Below are 21,389 nucleotides of genomic sequence, written 5' to 3'. Positions count from 1 at the left end.
ATATCGCTTGCAATAAACCGTTTGTCAGTTTCACTTCGAGCTGTGTTTTGTGATCTCTAACCTATTGGGCAAATTTCTTCGACAGTTAGTGAGAGAAATGGGTTTTCTGTATTTAGGTATTTGTATTTCTAGCAAGTTTTGAGAAGATTTGTAGCTCAGGTTGAGGCTCTGGATGTAGGTTTGCTAGCTGAGCTGGAAGATTCATTTCCAGACATTTTGTCACTATACTAGGTAACATTTTCAGTGAGCCTCTGGGTGAAGCACTGCTGATGATTCCTGTTTTCTATTTGTATTTCTGTTGCCATAGTGATTTATTTTAAGATAGGTTTGAGGTCTAGCTTCAGAATTTCAGGGGTATTGTACAGTACTAGTAGAGTTTTGTTTACTTTCGATTGTTCTGTGATACAGCAAGGTAAATACATTGGTTAGAGATATCTGGAACTTGTTTTCTTTAAGCTTAAAGAAAACAATCATAGTTTAGGAGGTTTTCTTTTAGTTTTACGTAGAGTTTTGAGTAATTCTGTTAAGTCCTTAGATGAAGATGGCTGTAAGACAAGGGCTTCTGAGAAGTAAATTATGAAATGAACTAGATTAGCTTAGAGTGAAGAGTTAGTCTTAGTTCCAGACCAGAAGTGTTCAGCTAAAACATTGAAGAAGTTACTTAAAACTGAGTGTTTCAACTCAGGTCTATAATACCTCCAACATTAAAGTCACAAGTACTGAAACCTATCAGGATGATAATGACAGGGACTCTGGTGTGAGTATTAGATAAGTGGTGGTTTTTTTGTTTATGCATGCTGTGCCCCTCAATATTGTTCAGGAATTTGTTTTTATTGGAATGCACAAATTTGGATTATTTTGGGATCACACATTTATTGAATGTTTGCAGATCTTAGAATTAGTACAATAAGTAAATAATGTGGTTTACTTTATCTTTTAAGACAATAAGAAGTAGGAACAGGAGTAGGCTATTCGGTCCCTCAAGCCTGCTCTGCCATTCATTAGAATTATGGCTGATCTGACACTCCTTACTTACATTTTACTGCCCTTCCTCCACCCTTACCCCATAACCCTTAGTTCCCCCAGTGATCAAGAATCTTTCTATCTTAGTCTTAAATATACATAAGGACTCTGTCCCCACAGCTCTCTGTGGTAAGGAGTTCCAAAGACTCAAAACTCTGTGAGAGAAGAAATTCTTCCTCATCTCAGTCTTAAATTGGCACCCCTTTATTCTGAGACTTCACCCTCTGGTCCTTCCCCATTAGGGGAAGCATCCTTTCAGCATTAATCCCATCAAGCCCCATAAGAATCCTATATGTTTCAATTAGACCACCTCTCATTCATCTGAACTCCAATGAGTAGAGTCCCAACCTGATTAACCTTTGCTCATAAGATAATCCCCCTCCATACCAGGGATCATCCTAGTGAACATTCTCTGAACGGTTCCAATGAAATTATATCTTCCTTTAAATAAGAGGACCAAAAATGCTCATAGTACTCAAAATATGGTCTCACCAGTACCTTGTTCAGTTGCAATAAGACTTACCTATTCTTATGCCCCTTTGAAATAAAGCCCAACATTCTATAAAACCTATTTGATTACCTGCTGCATCTGTGTGCTAGCTTCCTGTGTTTCATGTACAAATACCCCCAATTCCCATAGTGTCACAATTTTTCTTCGTTTGAGTAACTGTTCTTTTGTTCTCCCTTCTAAAATGAAGAACTTCACATTTTCCCACATTATACTCCATTTGTCTACATTTGTCTGCTTACTTATCAATATCTCTCTGTAAACTGTTTGTACCTCACTTGCAACGGGCCTACTTTTGTCTCATCCACAAATTTGGCTCCAGTACATTTGCTTCCTTCCTCCAAATCATTAATATATATACAATTGTGTTCCCAGTACTGATTCCTGTGGAACCCCATTGCTTCTAGATCACCAACCTGAAAAAGAATCCCTTATCACCACTCACTGTTTCCAGTCCATTAGCAAATTCTGTATCCATGCTAATATAGTACTTCCAGCACTATGAGCTCCTATTTTGTGAAGTGTGTTATCAAATACATTCTGGAAGTACAGTACAACACAACTACTGGTTTCCTTCTACTCATTTTAGTTGGGACTTCCTTAAAAAACTTATTTAAATTTGTCATTTCCTTTTCTTGAAGCCATGCTGATCCTACTTGATTAGAATGTGATTTTCCAAGTCTGCTTCTCTATTACTTCTTAATAATTGATTTCAACATTTTGCCAACAATAGATATTAGGCTAATTGGCATATTGTTATCAGCTTTTTTTGCCTCCCTCCCTTTTTGAATAGGGTTGTCACATTGACAGTTTTCTAATCATGTTGTACTTATCCAGATTGGAAAATTACAACCAATGCGTCCACTACCTCTCTTCTTCTAAGATCCTACGATGCAAGACATCAGGGCCAGGGGACTTATCTGCCTTTAGCTCCATTAGTTGCTCTAATACTACATCTTCAGTGGTGGTAGTAGTATTTAATTCCTCTCCTGTAATTTTTTACTATTAATGAGATGTTTGTAGTATTTTCCACCATGAAGACTGATGCAAAATTCCTGTTTAATTCCTCTGCCATTTCTTTATTCCCCATTCAGTCTTTTCAGATTCATTTTCTAAGGATTCACTTTGACTGTTTGCTTCCTTTTTGTATATTTAAATAAGGCCTTATTGTTAGTTTTTATACCTCTCACTAGTTTGCCCTTGTATTTTACTTTATCTTTCTTTATCATCTTTTTAGCCCTAGTTTGCTGAATTTTGAATTTATCTCCGTCTTTGGATCTGTCATTGACTTGTGGTCTGTCAAACTAGGTTTAACTCTGGGATCTGATATGTCCAGCAGTACCATCAGCTGGGATCACAACAGGTGACACACTGTAGTTCCTTTTTAGTTTATTATTGTCTTATTGCAGAGTGAAAGTGCTTTGTTAAAATCATGAAGGAGTTTATTTGAAGTGCAGTCTAACCTCAGCATGAAGACTCAAGGAAGAGGCAATCAGATTTTCAAGACCGGGAATTGAAGCATCAGTCAATTTAAGCCTCATAGATATTATAGAGAGAGAATTCTTTCTGATGTCTGAATACTGTAAAGGAGTGCTGTTGAAATTAATGGAATTATATTTTTCCAAAAATTGATGTCAGACTAACTGATGTGCAGTATTATTTTCACTCTCCTTCCATTCTTGAAAAACAGTGTAACCAGTGCCAACTTCCAAACTAATGAGACCATTCTTAAATCTATAAAATATTGGAAAATCACGCAACCGTTATATCTACAGCTTTTTCTTTTAGAACCTAAAGTGTAAGCCATTGGGTCTTGAGGATTTGTTGAATTTTAGTCCTTTAAGTTTCTTCAATAAATTTTCTTTGTTGGTTTCATTCCCTCACATTTTAGTACCTTGGTTAATGTATATTTCTGGAATGAAACTTATCTCTTCTGGCGTAAGGACTGTAAAATATTTGTTTAATGCCTTTTTCATCTTTCTCATTCTCTGTGATAATTTCTCCTGTCTCTATTTCTAAGGGTTAGCTCTTACAATCTATTTTTATATTCTTGATCATATTCTATTTTTCCCTTTCTATCAACCTTTTTATAAAGTTTCTGGTGGACTTTTGTTGCTTTCTAAACCATCCACATTCTTCAGATTTGTTATTTCTATTTAAACTATATTATAAGCCTCATCTTTCAATCACTATTTTCCTTAACTTGCTGAGTGAGCCATGGATGGACCTTTCTTGTTGGGTTTTTGATTTTCAAAGGAATACACTTTTGTTGAACGTCTTGGATTACTTTGTAACTGTTTCCCACTATTCATTTATAGCCATACCTCTTCATCCATTTACTCAATTAGTCTTAGTCAGTTCTCCTCACATTTCCGTTTATTGGCTTTATTTAAGATGGTTGTTTGCATTATGGAATATGTCACTTTCAAACTTAAAATGAAATTCAATCATTCAATCAAACTCTTTCCAAAAGGATCTTTGACTATTACTGATTAACATTGCTTAGTACATAACACTAGATCTACGATATCTTTATCCTAGTTAATTCAAAGAATACATTTCTTTAAGAGACCATCATGAACACATTCTATGAACTTATCTTCTAGAGCAGTGTTTCCTAAATATTTCAGCTGTTTTAAAATTCATTTGTGGGATGTGGGCATTGCTGGCTGGCCAGCAGTTATTGCCCATCCCTACTTGCCCTTGAGAAGATGGTGGTGAGCTGCGTTCTTGAACTGCTGCAGTTCACCTGCTGTGTGTTGACCCAAAATGCCATTAAGGAGGGAATTCCAGGAGTTTGACCCAGTGAAGTCAGAATGGTGAGTGGCTTGGAGGAACTTGAAGGTGGCGATGTTCCCAGATATTTGCTGCCCTTGTTCTTCTAAATGAAAGTGGTTGTGGGTTTGGAAGGTGCTGTCTCAGGATTTTTGGTGTTTCTGCAGTGAATCTTGAGATAGTACACACTGCTGATACTGAGCGTTGGTGGTGGAGGGAGTGGATGTAGTGCCACTCAAGTGGGCTGTTTAGTTCTGGAAGCTGTCAGGCTTCTTGAATGTTGTTGGAGCTACACCGATCCAGGCAAGTGGCGAGTGTTCCAACACACTGCTGACGTTTGCTGTAGATGATGGACAGGCTTTGGGGACTCAGGAGGTATGTTACTTGCTGTAGTAATCCTAGTCTCTTACCTGCTCTTATAGTCACTATGTTTTTGTGCTGAGAAGTTGAGTTTCTGGTCAATGGTAATGCCCAGAATGTTGATAGTGGGAGATTCACCGTGATGGCTACACCTTTGAATGTCAAGGGGCAGTGGTTAGAATGTTTCTTATTGGTGATGGTCATAGCCTGGCATTTGTGTGGCATGAATGTTACCTGCCACTTCTCAGCCCAAGCCTGCATACTGTCCAGGTCTTGTTTCATTTGAACATAGACTGCTTCAGTATCTGATGAGTCGTGAATGGTACTGAACATTGTACAATTATTAGCAAACTTATGAATGTATGATGGAGGGTAGCAGCTGAAGATGGTTGGGCCTAGGACACTACCCTGAGGAGCCCCTGCAAAGACATCCTAGAGCTGATGACTGACCTCCAACATGACACACCCTTGGGTAGTGTTGTACAACAGAGAAACCTAGGGGTTTGTGTACACAATTCTTTAAAGTTTGTATCACATGTAGATAAGGTGGTTAGGAGGCCATTTATCATGCTTACCTTTATTGTTCAGACCTTTTGAGTATATGAGTTACAATATTATGTTGAGGTTGTAAAGGACATTGATGAAACCTCTTCTGGAAACCGTGTCCAGTTGTGGTCAACCTGTTATAGGAAGTATATTATTAAGCTGGAAGGAGTTCAAAAGAGATTTATCAGGATGTTGCCAGGAATGTAGGACTTGAGTCATTAGAAGTGGCTAGGATATTACTCACTGGAACATAGGAAGTTGAGGGTTATAGAGTCAAAGCACGGAAACAGACCCTCCGGTCCAACTCGTCCTTGCTGACCAGATATCCTAAATCAATCTAGTTCCATTTGCCAGCACTTGGCCCATATCCCCCTAAACCCTTCCTAATCATATACCCATCTAGATGCCTTTTAAATGTTGTAATTGTACCAGCCTCCACCACTTCCTCTGGCAGGACATTCCATACACTCACCACCCTCTATGTGAAAAAATTGTGCCTTATATTTTCCCCTCTCACCTTAAACCTATGCCCTCTAGCTCTGGACTCCCTCACCCCAGGGAAAAGACCTTGTCCCTTTACCATAACCATGCCCCTCATGATTTTATAAACCTCAGTTAGATCACCCCTCAGCCTCTGACACTCCAGGGAAAATAGCCTCCAACTCTGGCAACATCATTGTAAATCTTTTCTGAGATTTTAACATCATGATGGGTATAGATAAGGTAAATAGCAGATGTCTTTCCCTATGGTGGGGGATTTCAAGATTGAGGGCATATTTTGAAGGTGAGAGGAGAAAATTTTTGAAAAAAGGCAGGGTGGCTTTTTTTTTACAGAAAGTAAGTGGTGGATGTGAGTACAGTTACAATGTTTAAAAGACATTTGAATAAGTAAATGAATAAGAAATGTTGGAGGGATATGGGCCAAGTGCAGGTAGGTGGGACTAGTCTAGTTTGGGATTATCGTCGGTATGGACTGGCTGAAACAAAGCATCTGTTTCCATGCTGTACAATTGTATGACTCTATATCACAACCATCTTCCACTTCAATCGGTGGAGCGTTTACTCCCTAATACCCACTGATTCCAGTTTTGCTGGGGCTACTTGATGCCACACTCAGTCAAATGAAGCCTTGATGTCAAGGGCTGTCACACTTACCTCACCTGTGGAATTCAGCTCTTTTGACCATGTTTGAACCAAGAATGTAATGAGGTCAGGAGCTGAGTGGCCTTGGTGGAACAGAAATTGGGCATCACTGAGCAGGTTATTGCTGAGCAGATGCAGCTTGATAGCATTATTGATCACACCTTCCATTACTTTATTTATGATTAAGAGTAGACTAATGGGAGATAATTGGCTGTGTTGGATTTGTCCTCCTTCTTATGTATAGGACATAAATATCATATGGAGTGAATTGAATTGGCTGATGACCAGTAAAGGTGGGAACCACGAGAGGAAGCCAAGATGGATCATCCAAATGGCACTTCTGGCTGATGATTACTGCAAATGCTTCAGCCTTATCTTTTACACGAATGTGCTGGGTTCTTCCATTATTGAAGATGGGGACATATGTGGAGCCTCCTCCTTCAGTGAGTTGTTTTAATTGTTCACCACCATTCACGACTGGATGTAGCAGGACTGCAGAGATTAGATGTGATCTGTTGGTTGTGGGATTGCTTAGCTCGATCACTTGGTGCTTATGTACATTTTCAGCATCTAAACCTTTTCACAGCATACCAAATATTTAAAAATAATCAACACCAGCATTGTAAGAAAAATCTTTATTTTGAACTGAAACATAAATAGACTACAATTTTTATAAGAAACATTTGACCACATTTTTTGATGAGAATTTCGAGATGAAATTTAAGATTCTTCCAATGAACACAACTGTTTAATATTTGGTTCAATGCTGAAAAGAGGCTACATGAATTTCTGGAACCATTTTATAAACATGTCCTCTTCTGATTCTTCAGAAGTGACAGGGAAGAGATACTAAGTTCACAAAAGTAGGTGGTTCAAAATGGCAGTAGAACAATCATTACTTGATTTGTGATTGAGTTATTAATTTATCATTTGGCGTCAAAATTGATCCAGTAGAATCTCTCTGAACTTGAGTTCAAGGGTGCAGTGATTTCTGACATCCAGAATTCTTCATTTTCTTTCAAAGAGAAACCTATAATTGATTCTTCTGAAGATACCAAAAATTAGAGTCATAGAGTTGTTAAGATGAAAATAGATGCTTTGGTCCAACTTGCCTATGCCGACCAAATATATTAAGTTAAATTAATCTAGTCCAATTTGCTAGTATTACTCTAAGCCCTCCCCATTCATGTACCCACCCAGTTGTCTTTTAAATGTTGTAATTGTATCAGCCTCCACATTTCCTCTGGAAGCTCATTCCTTATCCGCACACCCTCTGCGTGAAAAAGTTGCCCCTTAGGTCCCTTTTAAATCTTTCCCTTCTCACCTTATGTTCTTGGGTGAATGTTCATGAATTCTCAGCTACGCACGTCAAAATATGTAATGATATTTTAAAGTCAAGGATCAAAGGGAGGCTGGCAAGCATTCAGGCGACTGTAAATTTTAGCCATATTCAGTTTTAAGAATATAGCACGCTTATGTTTCACCAACTCTTAAGTATGATAATTTTTAAAAATTCATTGGATGAGGGCATCACTGGCTAGGCAGCAATTAATGCCCATCCCTAACTGCCCAGAGGACAGTTAAGAGTCAACCATATTGCTATGGTCTGGACTCACATCTATGCCACACCAGGTAAGGACGGCGGTTTCCTTCCCTAAATTAGTGAACCAGATGGGCTTTTCCAACAATCGACAATGGATTCATGGTCACATTAGACTCTTGATTCTATTTTTTTTTATTTAATTCAAATTTGATCCCAGGTCCCCAAAACATCTGGGTCTCTGCATTAAGTCCAGGATAATACCACTAATTCATCTCCTCCCCGCAATCATTTAGATCATATTTGTGGTAAAACAGAGGATACAAGGGTAACTGAAAATCATGTGACAAGCACCTGTTGTCAATAGGATTGACAGAACCTTCCTAAATTGCAGTCAATTTTTGAAGGTGACAGGAAAACGTAAGAGTGCCATTTAAAAACAAACACAGGATCCACAGAGATATGGAGTAGAAAAGCAAGGGAATTGTGCTAAACTATAATAGATCACTGGTTATCCCTCATCTGGAGGATTTTGCTCTGGCCCACATGACCTGAAATAATGTTTCAACATATCTTGATGTGAACTTGAATGTTTCTCCATAAGAAAGAGTAGCCTTTCATCTAAGTTTGAGCTAGAAGGTTGCTTGAGATTTGAAGTGAACCATGTCCTATTCCTTCTCTTCAATGGTGAAGTTTCGATTTCAACCTATGTAACTTGACTGTGCGTTTGTCGGTATGTCCACATTGCATCGTTGAAGTTTCCAATTCAGCTTAAATACATCGGGTACATCAGCCAAGCAGACCAATTTTTCCAGCCAGTGTTTATCTTGCAACTGATAGCGTATTGAGTCTCATTGAGCATGAATTGTTTCAATTCTTCCTTCAGTTCATAGACTCTTGAAACTCATAAACACTGCCTCTTAAGAGCCAGTAAATTTCTGTATGAAGGAGGGATTGAGGTTCATTCCTTTTTTTTGACATAGAACAGAGAATAGGTGTGACTGAGGTGTTCTGGATTTAATGTCATTGACAATTTTTACAGCCTCATTAAGTGTGGATTTAAGCTTAGTTGGCAAACTACGTGACGTAAAAGCTTCCGTATGAAGAAAGCAGTGAGTGGTTTCGATTTCTAGGTTTTCAGGTTGCACTTTGGATACGCCTTTCACATTCTGTCATTGCAACCTCAACATTAGTGCATATATCTATGAAATTCTGCCACGGAATACCATTTGTTTTGAACTACTCATTGGTCATTCTGAATATTTCTTCCTTTGTTGTTTGCTGTGGAAATTCCTTACAGATTAAATAATGTTTTTTCAAGCTGTCCACTTCAAACCAAACAATTGCAACCAGCTCTGCACAACTATTAATGTCTGTTGATTCAATTAATGCAAACATTTCCTGATCCTTGAATTTTTCTGGATCACTGTGCTTATATGCCCTATGATATATCTGTTGATAGTTATATTTAAAAGTGGAGCTTGTCACCTCATTTGCTGCTACTCTGGCTATCAGAATGTGGACAATTTTCTTGCAAGCTTAGAGTGAGAGTCTCAACAATCATAAGAGGCTTTTTCGATTGGCAACCAACCTGGCAACATTGTAACTGGCCTCTTGTGCATGATTCAATACTTTTGTTTACGCTCTCAGCTTATGTCCTCAGTATGAGAGCTCCACTTTGCATTCTGTTCTTACAACTGTCGAAAGTAACTGATGTCCTTTTGGAGGTAAGTGGGATGTTTTGAGGAAAGATGTTTTCAGTTTGCTTGAAACAGTTTGACACTGTGCCTCAGCAAATTGGAGATTAAGGTCAAGGAGCAACAGGATCACAGAACTAGATGAATCCAAATGTCAGGTAATCATCATGGTACTGTCTGTTATGACCTTAGTGGTCTTGATTGCTGACTCTTTGCTACTGTTATTGTTGCACAAATCCACCAGCCTGTCTGATGGGACTACTTCTTGCAAAAAGCTATCCACGATCATGGGTTAATTTCTGCATTTGAATCCGTTAAATGGGAGAGAATCTTTTTGGACTGCCACTTGTAGGTAAAACATACAAGAATAATTATTTAAATCAGAGCAGTCCAAACCACAACAACATTCTCTGCAATCGCCATCAACTTTGCCAGAATTTTACAAGTCTCTGAATAAGATGTGATTTCTCCAATTGAGATAACACACAAAAAGAATACTGAATTCATTTGATTCAGGATATATAAACGTGAACAGACCTTTTCTACATTGATTTTAACCAAAGCCTATTTTAGTGACATTTTGACTTGCAAGCATGAATGTCAAACCTGATATTGAAGTCCAAGTCTCATCTGCACACCTTAAATTAACCTTTGCATCCAACATGCTGTAGTGAGGAATAGTAGTCATAGTTTTCACAAATTGTTAATACTGTTATATAGTACACAGTGCATTTTCAGTGTTCAGTTCTGCTTAAAAGAAACATAGGCTCAGGAGTAGGTGGTTCAGCACCTTGAGCCTGTACTACCATTGAGTGAGGTCATGGCTGGTCTGTGGCCTAACTCCAAACACCATATCCCTTATTATCTTTCCTTAACTAATTTTGATCCTAAATCTAGCATCTTCACTGGAAAAAGTATGTTTTTATTACCTGTCTTTTCCTGTTAATATTTTTAATACATCAATCAGGTCACCTCTTAACCTTTAAAAATCTAAAGAAAACAAGTCTAATTTGTATTATTTCTCCTCATAACTTAACCTCCGAAGTTCAGGTATCATCCTTGTAAACCTTCATTGTACTCTTTCCAAAGCCAAAATATCCTTCCTAAGTATGATGCATTAAGTTGTGTTTATTATCATACCTCATTGAGGTAGCAAGCTGGTAATCAAGCCCCACTATTCCTGGAGTTGTCACAAAACTTAAAGATCTTATCAAAGTTTGTAAAGTTCCCCAATGTAACTGTCTTTTTAGACCCAAGTTAACAAAAAAACATAAACAAGGTTTCCATATTTAACACGAGTTATTATTTATAACAAATGATTTGGATGTGAGCATGAGGTATAGTTAGTAAGTTTGCAGATGACACCAAAATTGGAGGTGTAGTGGACAGCGAAGAAGGTTACCTCAGATTACAACAGGATCTTGATCAGATGGGCCAATGGACTGAGAAGTGGCAGATGGAGATTAATTCAGATAAATGCGAGATGCTGCATTTTGGGAAAGCAAATCTTAGCAGGACTTACACACTTAATGGTAAGGTGTGTTGCTGAACAAAGAGACCTTGGAGTGCAGGTTCATAGCTCCTTGAAAGTGGAGTCGCAGTTAGATAGAACATAGAACATTACAGCGCAGTACAGGCCCTTCGGCCCTCGATGTTGCGCCAACCTGTCATACCAATCTGAAGCCCATCTAACCTACACTATTCCATGTACGTCCACGTTTGTCCAATGACAACTTAAATGTACTTAAAGTTGGCGAATCTACTACCATTGCAGGCAAAGCATTCCATACCCTTACTACTCTGAGTAAAGAAACTACCTCTGACATCTGTCCTATATCTATCACCCCTCAATTTAAATCTATGCCCCCTCGTGCTCGCCGTCACCATACTTGGAAAAAGGCTCTCCCTGTCCACCCTATCTCACCCTCTGAACATCTTGTGTGTCTATTAAGTCACCTCTCAACCTTCTTCTCTCTAACAAAAACAGCCTCAAGTCCCTCAGCCTTTCCTCGTAAGACCTTTCCTCCATACCAGGCAACATCCTAGTAAATCTCCTCTGCACCTTTTCCAAAGCTTCCACATCCTTCTTATAATGCGGTGACCAGAACTGTACACAATATTCCAAGTGCGGCCGCACCAGAGTTTTGTACAGCTGTAGCATAATCTCATGGTTCCAGAACTCGATCCCTCTATTAATAAAAGCTAAAACACTATGCCTTCTTAACAACCCTGTCAACCTGGAGCTGAGGCCCGGTGCAGACTGGAGCTGAGGCCCGACATAGACTCGAGCTGAGGCCCAGTGTAGACTGGATGCTTGGTGCCAGCATGGACTGGCTTGGAAGACTGTGGTTTTAACTTTTATTTTTCTCCATTTTATAACTTATTCCTAAAATCTGCAATTCTGGACTTTTTAACTTCTCTATTTTTCTACAAAGTGTAACAGAAGAAGCTGTATTGAGGCATCTTTGTGCCCAAAGTGGTGTTCCACTTTTCACATTTGAGTACATATGACCTTCTAAATATACATTCTAAATGTAATACAGTGATAGTGAGATAGAGCATAGAAACAGGCCACCATCACACAAATATCCCTGAGAAGACCATGCTACTCTTCTACTTTACCTGCCATATGTAAAGCGACGATCTTTTGATGATCACCAAAGGTATCCCAAGGTTGAAGAGAAACTGGAACTTCATCAACAACATCTTGTGATCGTTCCAGAACCTTCACAACACAGAGATGGAATAGTGAAGGAGGAGTTTGGTATGCTTTCCTTTGTTGGTCAGAGTACAGGAGTTGGGAAGTCATGTTGCAGCTATACAGGACATTGGTTAGGCCACTGTTGGAATATTGTGTGCAATTCTGGTCTCCTTCCTATTGGAAAGATGTTGTGAAACTTGAAAGGGTTCAGAAAAAGATTTACAAGGATGTTGCCAAGGTTGGAGGATTTGAGCTATAGGGAGAGGCTGAACAGGCTGGGGCTGTTTTCCCTGGAGTGTCGGAGGCTGAGGGGTGACTTTATAGAGGGGCATGGATAGAATAAATAGACAAAGTCTTTTCACTAGAGTAGGGGGGAGTCCAGAACTAGAGGGCATAGGTTTAGGTGAGGGGTAAAAGATATAAAAGATACCTAAGGGGCAACTTTTTCATGCAGAGGGTGGTACGTGTATGGAATGAGCTGCCAGAGGATGTGGTGGAGGCTGGTACAATTGCAACATTTAAAAGGCATTTGGATGGGTATATGAATAGGAAGGGTTTGGAGGGATATGGGTCGGGTGCTGGCAGGTGGGACTAGATTGGGTTGATATGTGGTCAGCATGGACAGGTTGGACCGAAGGGTCTGTTTCCTTGCTGTATACCTCTGTGACTCTATGACCTACAGGTAAATAACCATGAACTGTCAACATATAACTCTATTAGTTAAACTCGAACCTCTTTTTGAACTCCCGTATGCAATTGCGTATATACACGCACACACATTATTGTTATGGGTGAAGGAAAAAACTGGGAGGGCACTTCAGTGCTCCCTGTCCCCAGGGTTCTCTGTGACGATCCTTTTTACATGCCAGGAATTGCTGCTCCTCAATCTCTGATCTCCATGTGCATTCAACTGCATACAGGATGCACAGATCAACTTTGTTCACAAATTAGAAGGTCTTTGAGAAAGGGTATGCTAGCACTAGAGGGGGTGCAGAGGAGGTTCACTGGGTTGATTCCGGAGTTTAGGGGGTTGGCTTATGAGGAGAGACTGAGTCACTGGGATTATATTCATTGGAATTTAGAAGAATGAGGGGTGATCTCATAGAAACATATAAAATTATGAAGGGAATAGATAAGACCTTGGCTATTCACCCCATCCTTATACAGGTTTGTAAAATCATGAGGGATAAGATCACCCCTCAGCCAATTTATCAGCCAGGTGTCAAAGCAGTTTTCTGGATGTAATCTTGCCAAGACATGGCTAATTGCTTGATTCCATGTAACAGCTTGTCTTTGTTCCTTGATAGCTTATTCTGGACAGGGTTATTGCTGTGTGTAATACTTTACCTTTTGGAGTAGCTTTTTTATTTGTCATTTCTACCATATACAACTGATACAGTAAAAAGGAGACAGCGTTCCTCCAGGACCAAGGTGCTACATGGACAGCACAAAATAAACACTTGTACATGACATAAAGTGCATAAGAAATGCACAACATGCAAGTTACAGTGTAAGAGAAAATAGATAAATAATAGACATTTTTCTAAAAGCAATTCAAAGTTGGGCAAAGAATTTCAGATGGGAAAGAATCCGATCATATTGTGTTAAGGAGCCCGACAGCTTGGGGGAAGAAACTGTTGCACAGTCTGGCCGTGAGAGACCGAATGCTCTGGTATCTTCTGCCAAATGACAGGAATGAGTAGAGTTTGAGTGAGGAGTGTGTGGTGTCTTCCACAATGCTCTTAGCCTTTCAGATGCAGCATGAGGTGTAAATGTCTGTAATAGAGAGGAGAGACCCTCTATTTTTGTTGATTCATTCAATCCGTGAACAGTTATTCCAGTTCTGAAGTTTATAATATCATATTCTAAAGTGTAGTGTCCTGAATTGGATATAATACTGTGGCTTGTGTCTAACCAGTGCCCTTGTGTAACTTGAATATAAGCTCATTGCTTTTGTCCTCTGCCTCTATTCAAACAGCCCAGAATCCAGATTTTACTATTGTTGTTTTGCAACTATATCAAACTATACCTGCAGTCAGATGGATGTACACAATCTGCAAGAATTTCTGGAAGAGCCCTTTGTTACAGCTTTACAAGGATAGCAAAGTCATGTATTGCAATGCATTATTCTTTCATTGTTAAGAACTGTGTAAAAAAAGTACAAAGATCAATTAAAAGGTACAGGCATTTTAGCTTTGGATTTTCTGTTCTAGCAAAGTTTCTTTATATTTTCCAATAAAAACATTGAGTGCAATACATGGAAGTAAATTTGCAAATATGCATTCCATGCACCATATCTGTTAAATAATTGTGACTTCATACAAAACCTTTCAGTATCTAAGTGAATGGAAAAATTGAGGACTTTCACAAGAACTGTCAATTAGCAACTTAGAGTTGGTGAGTCATTGACCAGTTGAAGAATATTTGAATGATGCAATTTTTGGGATTATACAATATTGGTTACTCACTATGGATTTGTAATTAAACAAAGCAAAGAATATCAACTCCTAAAAATATACAGGAAATAGCTTTGCAATCTAAGTTACTCTCTTAAGGAGATGCAAAAACTTAATTCAAGCAGTATTTGAACGTGGTTTGATCTAACCAAGTGTATAAGCACAAAGTTTAGGTCACTTGATTTACTGTATATGCATTCTAATACTGCTAAATTACAAATAAATGCAGTATTTACAATGAAGGAAGGTCATTTATTTAAAACGTATCAGGGTGTTTTGGCACAGAACCACCTCATCAATAGTATGAACTGCAGGTTATAAATTAATTGGGCCATTTCAGAGTTAGGACACTATCAATGTAAATATTTGTAGAGATTATTCTAGTGCAAAACATTAGCCAGGAGCATACACTTCAACTTTATTTTGTAAGTGAGTTTATCTTCAGTTTATTTTTGGTTATACAGAAAATCAGCTTTAATTTTTAACCATTAGCACATCATCTTGTCACTGTTCGTTACTGAAAAAAACACAAAGCATTAGAATTTTATGACACTGTATACAGTTAATAGACTGTTGACCTGTACTATTTCCTTATCATAAAATATTGCGGATTACTGTATAACTAAATTAGCTGTGCAATTAAATGAACATATTACAGTGATGCCACACCATTGTCATGAAAATCTTTTAATCTGTCACATATGCAGGAGAAAGAAGCTTTAGTTCTTTGATGGTTGAGATACCATGAATTCCAGATAGTTGAGTAGATGGTGATAGATAAAATTATTTTTCGAAAATACATGTTAGCTTTGAATGCCAGTTTCACTGATTTTCAATGATGAGCTTTTGTGTGGAATACAAATGGCCAATGAGTACCTGAAAAATAAAACAGAAGCACCATGTGATACATTCTTGTAGACAAACATGGCTTTTAATAATCAGCAAACCTGTAGTTAGTACCATATGGTTCCCAGCCTAACATCAAGTCACCTACCTGCTCTTTCAATATTGATTTATTGCCTGAAGAAAAGCAGCATGAGAAGAGAGTGAAATTTCGTTCTTTCAAATACAACGCTATTATAGTATCAATGTCTACACAGACTTTCATCTTGCCATCAGGATTTTTTAAAGAATTCTTTTAACATTGATATGTCTTTGCCAAAATAAGTGGAGCCAACTCAAGATCACCAAATGTGCCCGACTCAAATTTATTTTGTCAATGTATAGTCTTCTTCTTTAAAGAGCTCCTAAGTGGAGACTGCCAACTCTAATTGTGCATTAAATAATTTGCTGGAGAGAGTTGAATTCTGGCCATTGCATTTGCCAATTCAGCAGCTTTTGACCATATTATCAGTGAAGTTTCAGATGGCAGGAGTTAGTAGTTAGCCTCAACAGTGAGTGCATGATCTAAAAGACCCAGGAACAAGCATGGAAGATGATACAACTTAATTCAAGTATAAATGTGAGAGCAATAATATGCATACCATGCAAAATTGCTGGCACCTGACTCCAAATTTATTACTCTTATTTCCTAAGTACATACATAAAAACATATAGCATTTCAGTTGCTGGCCATATACCCTACACCTCCAATTATAATTGAAAACCTTGTTGCATTTATTATTTTCAAAGAACAAAGAAAATTTACAGCCCAGGAATGGGCTATTTGGCCCTCCAAGCCTGTGCCAATCCAAATCCACTGTCTAAACCTATTGCCCAATTCCTAATGATCTGTATCCCTCTGCTCTCCACCTACTCATACATCTACCCAGACGTACCTTAAATGAATCTACCGTGCCTGCCTCTACAATCTTTGCTGGCAAAGCGTTCCAGGTACCTACCACCCTCTGTGTAAAGTACCTTCCATGTATATCCCCCTCAAACTTTTCTCCTTTCGCCTTGAACGCGTGACCTCTCGTTATTGAATCCCTCACCCTGGGAAAAAGCTTATCTCTATCCGCCCTGTCTATACCCTTCATGATTTTGTAGCTCTCAAACAGGTTTCCCTCTCAATCTCCTTTTTTCTAATGAAAACAATCCTAACCTCCTCAATTTCTCTTCATAGCTAGCACCTTCCATACCAGGCAACATCCTCGTAAACCTTCTCTGCACCCTCTCCAAAGCGTCCACATCCTTTTGGTAATGTGGCGACCAGAATTGTACACAGCATTCTAAATGCAGCTGAACCAAAATCTTGTACAATTTCAACACGACCTGCCAGTTCTTATACTCAATACCCCGTCTGATGAAGACAAACATGCCATATGCCTTCTTTACCACTCTATCTACCTGTGCAGGCACCTTCAGGATACAATGGACCTGAACTCCAAGGTCTCTCTGCTCATCAACTTTTCCCAAGGCTCTTCTGTTTCCAGTATAGTTCACTCTAGAATTAGACCTCCCAAAATGCATCACCTCACATTTGTCCGGATTGAACTCCATCTGCCACTTCTCTGCCTAACTCTCCAGCCTATCTATATTCTCCTGTATTCTTTGACAGTCCCCTATGCTTTCTGCTACTCCACCAATCTTAACTTTGATCGACACATAAAAGCTTGTTAAGTTTTAGACATGGTTAAGTGGTAATTCTTGCCCTAGGTTCACAAATTTGTGAACTCAAGCCTCAGAGACACATTCTAGGCTGAAGTTCAATGCAGTAGTGACTGAAGGAATGATGCACAAAGATGCTAGCTTTTGTATGACAAGTTAACGCATTGCATTAATGGGTTTTGTAGGGGTAAATACCATGTCTCATGGCACTACTCAACAGGAGCATGCAAGTGCTTCTAATATTTCTTTCCATTTGGTTCTTTGACAAAGATGTGTTTAACCTCTCAGCCACCAATTTCAATGAGAGCAGTTTCAATTCAGTACTTTCTCTTATTCAACTCTTACCCCCTGCCAAAGAAAGGTATTCCAATAATACTAAATGGACTGGAATTATCAACTTCCAGTTCACCCTCTTCAAGTTGCAGTGATCAATTAATTCAAATTAGGCAACTGTTATAATGCATCGTACAAAAACATTCCATACAAATTGTGTGACTTTCAAATCAAATTCATCTCTAATCATCTCTCTATTTTCCAGTCTTCTGCCCCAATCAAAGTTATATACTGGTGAAATGTGCAAGGGACAGTTAACACAAGACCACAAGGGAACACAAATGGTCAACATGAAAAATTGAGAAAACAAAAGAAAAGCAGGACCAAGCCATCAGCTAAATACCTTCACACAGTACCATATATCACAATTACATTGTATAAGATATTAAACAGGAGCTGAATGGTACCAAATGAGAAAGATTGCAAATTCATGAACAGCAAAATGACTCAATTTGAGCAGCACTGACATTGATAGAGACTGTCTAGTTGGCCACTCACTTGTTGGAACGTATGAAAATCAACTCCAAAATCAACAGTCATGTAATAGATGTAATAGTCATAGACTGATACAGTATTGAAACAGGCCCTTTGGCCCACTATTTCTAAACAACAGCAAACAACACTAATCTCATTTACCTGTACTAGGTCCATAGCCTACTGTGCCCTGCCATTTTAAGTGCTCATCCAGATGCTTAAATACTGCAAGAACACCACCTCCACCACCCTCTCAGACATCATTATCCTTATTTCTATCACCCTCTGGGGTGAAAGAAGTTTTTCTTAGATCACCTCTAAACCAATTATTCCTCAACTTCAATTTGCAATCTTGGGTCTTAAGACACATCTGAAGCATACAACTAATGGTGAAGCTTCTTCACTTGGCTATACCTACCCCATTCAAGTTACAATTGTGGTGATGTGGTTTTATTAATCAAATCACACCTTGGCCCCCCTCTCCAATGTTCCCTCTATCTTTTTCTATCCAACTAGTGAAACATGTTTGTTATATGCAACAATATCAATGTTTATGCAGATTTGCATGACCGTGGAAACAAATAAAACCTACACATACATTTCAAAAGGTTACCTATCTCTGTGAGCAAGGGCTTGGAAGAGGAGTGGCAGGAGGAAGAAGTGACTTAAAGAGCAAGATGTACTATGAATGCGAGGGCCAGGGAGGGAAGCAGTGAGCAAGAGGTGTGGTGACAGGATCATAGCACAGACAAGCGCTGACCTGGATTTGGACCGCAGCAGCAGCTGACATTAATAACTATTGGCTATTAAACCCACATGATTAATCAGTTCAGGCTTGGTTCTCATTCATTAACTTTGTCTTTGGAGGAATCCAACAATTCTCTGCTTGTAGGTTGGACTTGTAGTAAACTTCATTTAACAATCATATGCTACATGGCTGTAATAACTAAGTGTTCAGTACTCAACAGAACATAGAACATAGAACATAGAAGAATACAGCGCAGTACAGGCCCTTGGGCCCTCGATGTTGCGCCGATCCAAGCCCACCTAAACTACACTAACCCACTATCCTCCATATACCTATCCAATGCCCTCTTAAATGCCCATAAAGAGGGAGAGTCCACCACTGTTACTGGCAGGGCATTCCATGAACTAACGACTCGCTGAGTGAAGAACCTACCCCTAACATCTGTCCTATATCTACCCCCCCTTAATTTAAAGCTATGCCCCCTTGTAATACCCGATTCAATACGCGGGAAAAGGTTCATACTGTCGACCCTATCTAACCCCCTAATCATCTTGTACACCTCAATCAAGTCACCCCTAAACCTTCTTTTCTCTAGTGAAAACAGCCCCAAGTGCCTCAGTCTTTCCTCATACGATTTTCCTTCCATACCAGGCAACATCCTGGTAAACCTCCTCTGCACCCGTTCCAATGCCTCCACATCCTTCCTATAGTATGGCGACCAAAACTGCACACAATATTCCAGATGCGGCCGTACCAGAGTCTTATACAACTGCATCATGACCTCAGGACTCCGGAACTCAATTCCTCTACCAATAAAAGCCAGTACGCCATATGCCTTCCTCACCGCACTATTTACCTGGGTGGCAACTTTCAGAGATCTGTGTACATGGACACCAAGATCCCTCTGCTCATCCACACTACCAAGTATCCGACCATTAGCCCAGTACCCCATCTTTTTGTTATTCTTCCCAAAGTGAATCACCTCACACTTAGCTACATTGAATTCCATCTGCCACCTTTCTGCCCAGCTCTGCAGCTTCTCTATATCCTGCTGTAACCTGCCACATGCTTCCTCACTGTCAACAACTCCTCCGACTTTCGTATCATCCGCAAACTTGCTCACCCAACCTTCTAACCCCTCTTCCAGGTCATTTATAAAAATGACAAACAGCAATGGTCCCAAAACAGATCCTTGCGGAACACCGCTAGTGACGGCACTCCATGAAGAAACTTTGCCATCAACTACTACCCTCTGTCTTCTTCCATCCAGCCAATTCCTAATCCAAACCTCCAACTCACCCTCAATGCCATATCTCCGTATTTTCTGCAGTAGCCTACCATGGGGAACCTTATCAAACGCCTTACTAAAATCCATATATACCACATCTACCGCTTTCCCCTCATCAACCTCCTTCGTCACCTTTTCAAAGAATTCAATAAGGTTTGTGAGGCACGACCTGCCCTTCACAAAACCATGCTGACTATCCTTGATCACATTATTCCTATCCAGATGTGCATAAATCCTATCCCTTACAATTCTCTCTAAGACTTTGCCCACAACAGAAGTGAGACTCACCGGCCTATAGTTACTAGGGCTATCCCTACTCCCCTTTTTGAACAAGGGAACCACATTTGCTATCCTCCAGTCTTCTGGGACTACTCCTGTAGACAAAGAGGACATAAAAATCAAGGCCAATGGCTCTGCAATCTCCTCCCTTGCTTCCCAGAGAATCCTAGGATAAATGCCATCAGGCCCAGGGGACTTATCTATTTTCACCTTTTCCAGGATTTCCAACACCTCTTCTCTACATCCCTCAAAGCCATCCATTCTACTTATTTGTGCCTCAGTATTCTCATCGACAACAATGCCCTGTTCCTGAGTGAATACTGAAGAAAAGTATTCATTCAGTGTCTCCCCAATCTCTTCCGCCTCCACATGCAACTTCCCCCTACTATCCTTGACTGGACCTATTCCTACCCTAGTCATTCTTTTATTCCTAACATACCTATAGAAAGCCTTAGGGTTTTCCCTAATCCTATCTACTAAGGACCTTTCATGTCCCCTCCTTGCTGCTTTTAGCTCTCTCTTCAGGTCCTTCCTGGCTACCCTATAACTCTCACTGTTTCGTGGTCTCACAGAGGTGCAGTTTGGGGAACACTGCCCCTACCCAAACAACTTGGATAATTTTCAGCACTTCAGCTTACCCTTACAATTCCTGCTCAGCTTCTTCGCAGTCTCTGACAAGGCTGATCATACCGTCCTCTTCCATTGACTACCTTCCTCTGACCAGGTCTCTGGAGCCACCCTTGCTCGATTCCACTCATACCTATCTAATCACAGCCAAAGCATCTCCAGCAAAGGCTTTATTTATAATCCAATGCAGTCTTACATGAACCACAGTGTGCTCCAGTTAAACACTGGGAAGTCTGCAGAATATTACCACTGATACGATTCCCCATTTTGATTACTGTCTCGGTTGAACCAGACCAATTTCACTCGTGGCAATGTATTTAACTCTAAAATGAGTTAGATTT

At 39.5% G+C, this 21,389-nt stretch overlaps 1 protein-coding gene across 1 annotated transcript in view; it reads right to left on the bottom strand.

Moving 5' to 3' along the window:
- Window positions 1-15,146: 15,146 nt before the first annotated feature.
- lyrm4b (LYR motif containing 4) overlaps window positions 15,147-21,389 on the bottom strand; it is a 150,550-nt gene continuing 144,307 nt past the window's right edge. Inside the window, exon 3 of the mRNA XM_043719501.2 lies at window positions 15,147-15,625. Coding sequence (XP_043575436.1) covers window positions 15,572-15,625 — 54 coding nt within the window. The 3' untranslated portion in view covers window positions 15,147-15,571. The remainder of the gene's footprint in view (window positions 15,626-21,389) is intronic.

The sequence above is a fragment of the Chiloscyllium plagiosum genome, unplaced genomic scaffold, assembly GCF_037043375.1.
Source record: "Chiloscyllium plagiosum isolate Xiang-an unplaced genomic scaffold, Cpla_swu_hap1 HiC_scaffold_34, whole genome shotgun sequence".
NCBI classification, from domain to species: Eukaryota; Metazoa; Chordata; class Chondrichthyes; order Orectolobiformes; family Hemiscylliidae; genus Chiloscyllium; species Chiloscyllium plagiosum.
This window is presented reverse-complemented; position numbering and strand designations above follow the sequence as displayed.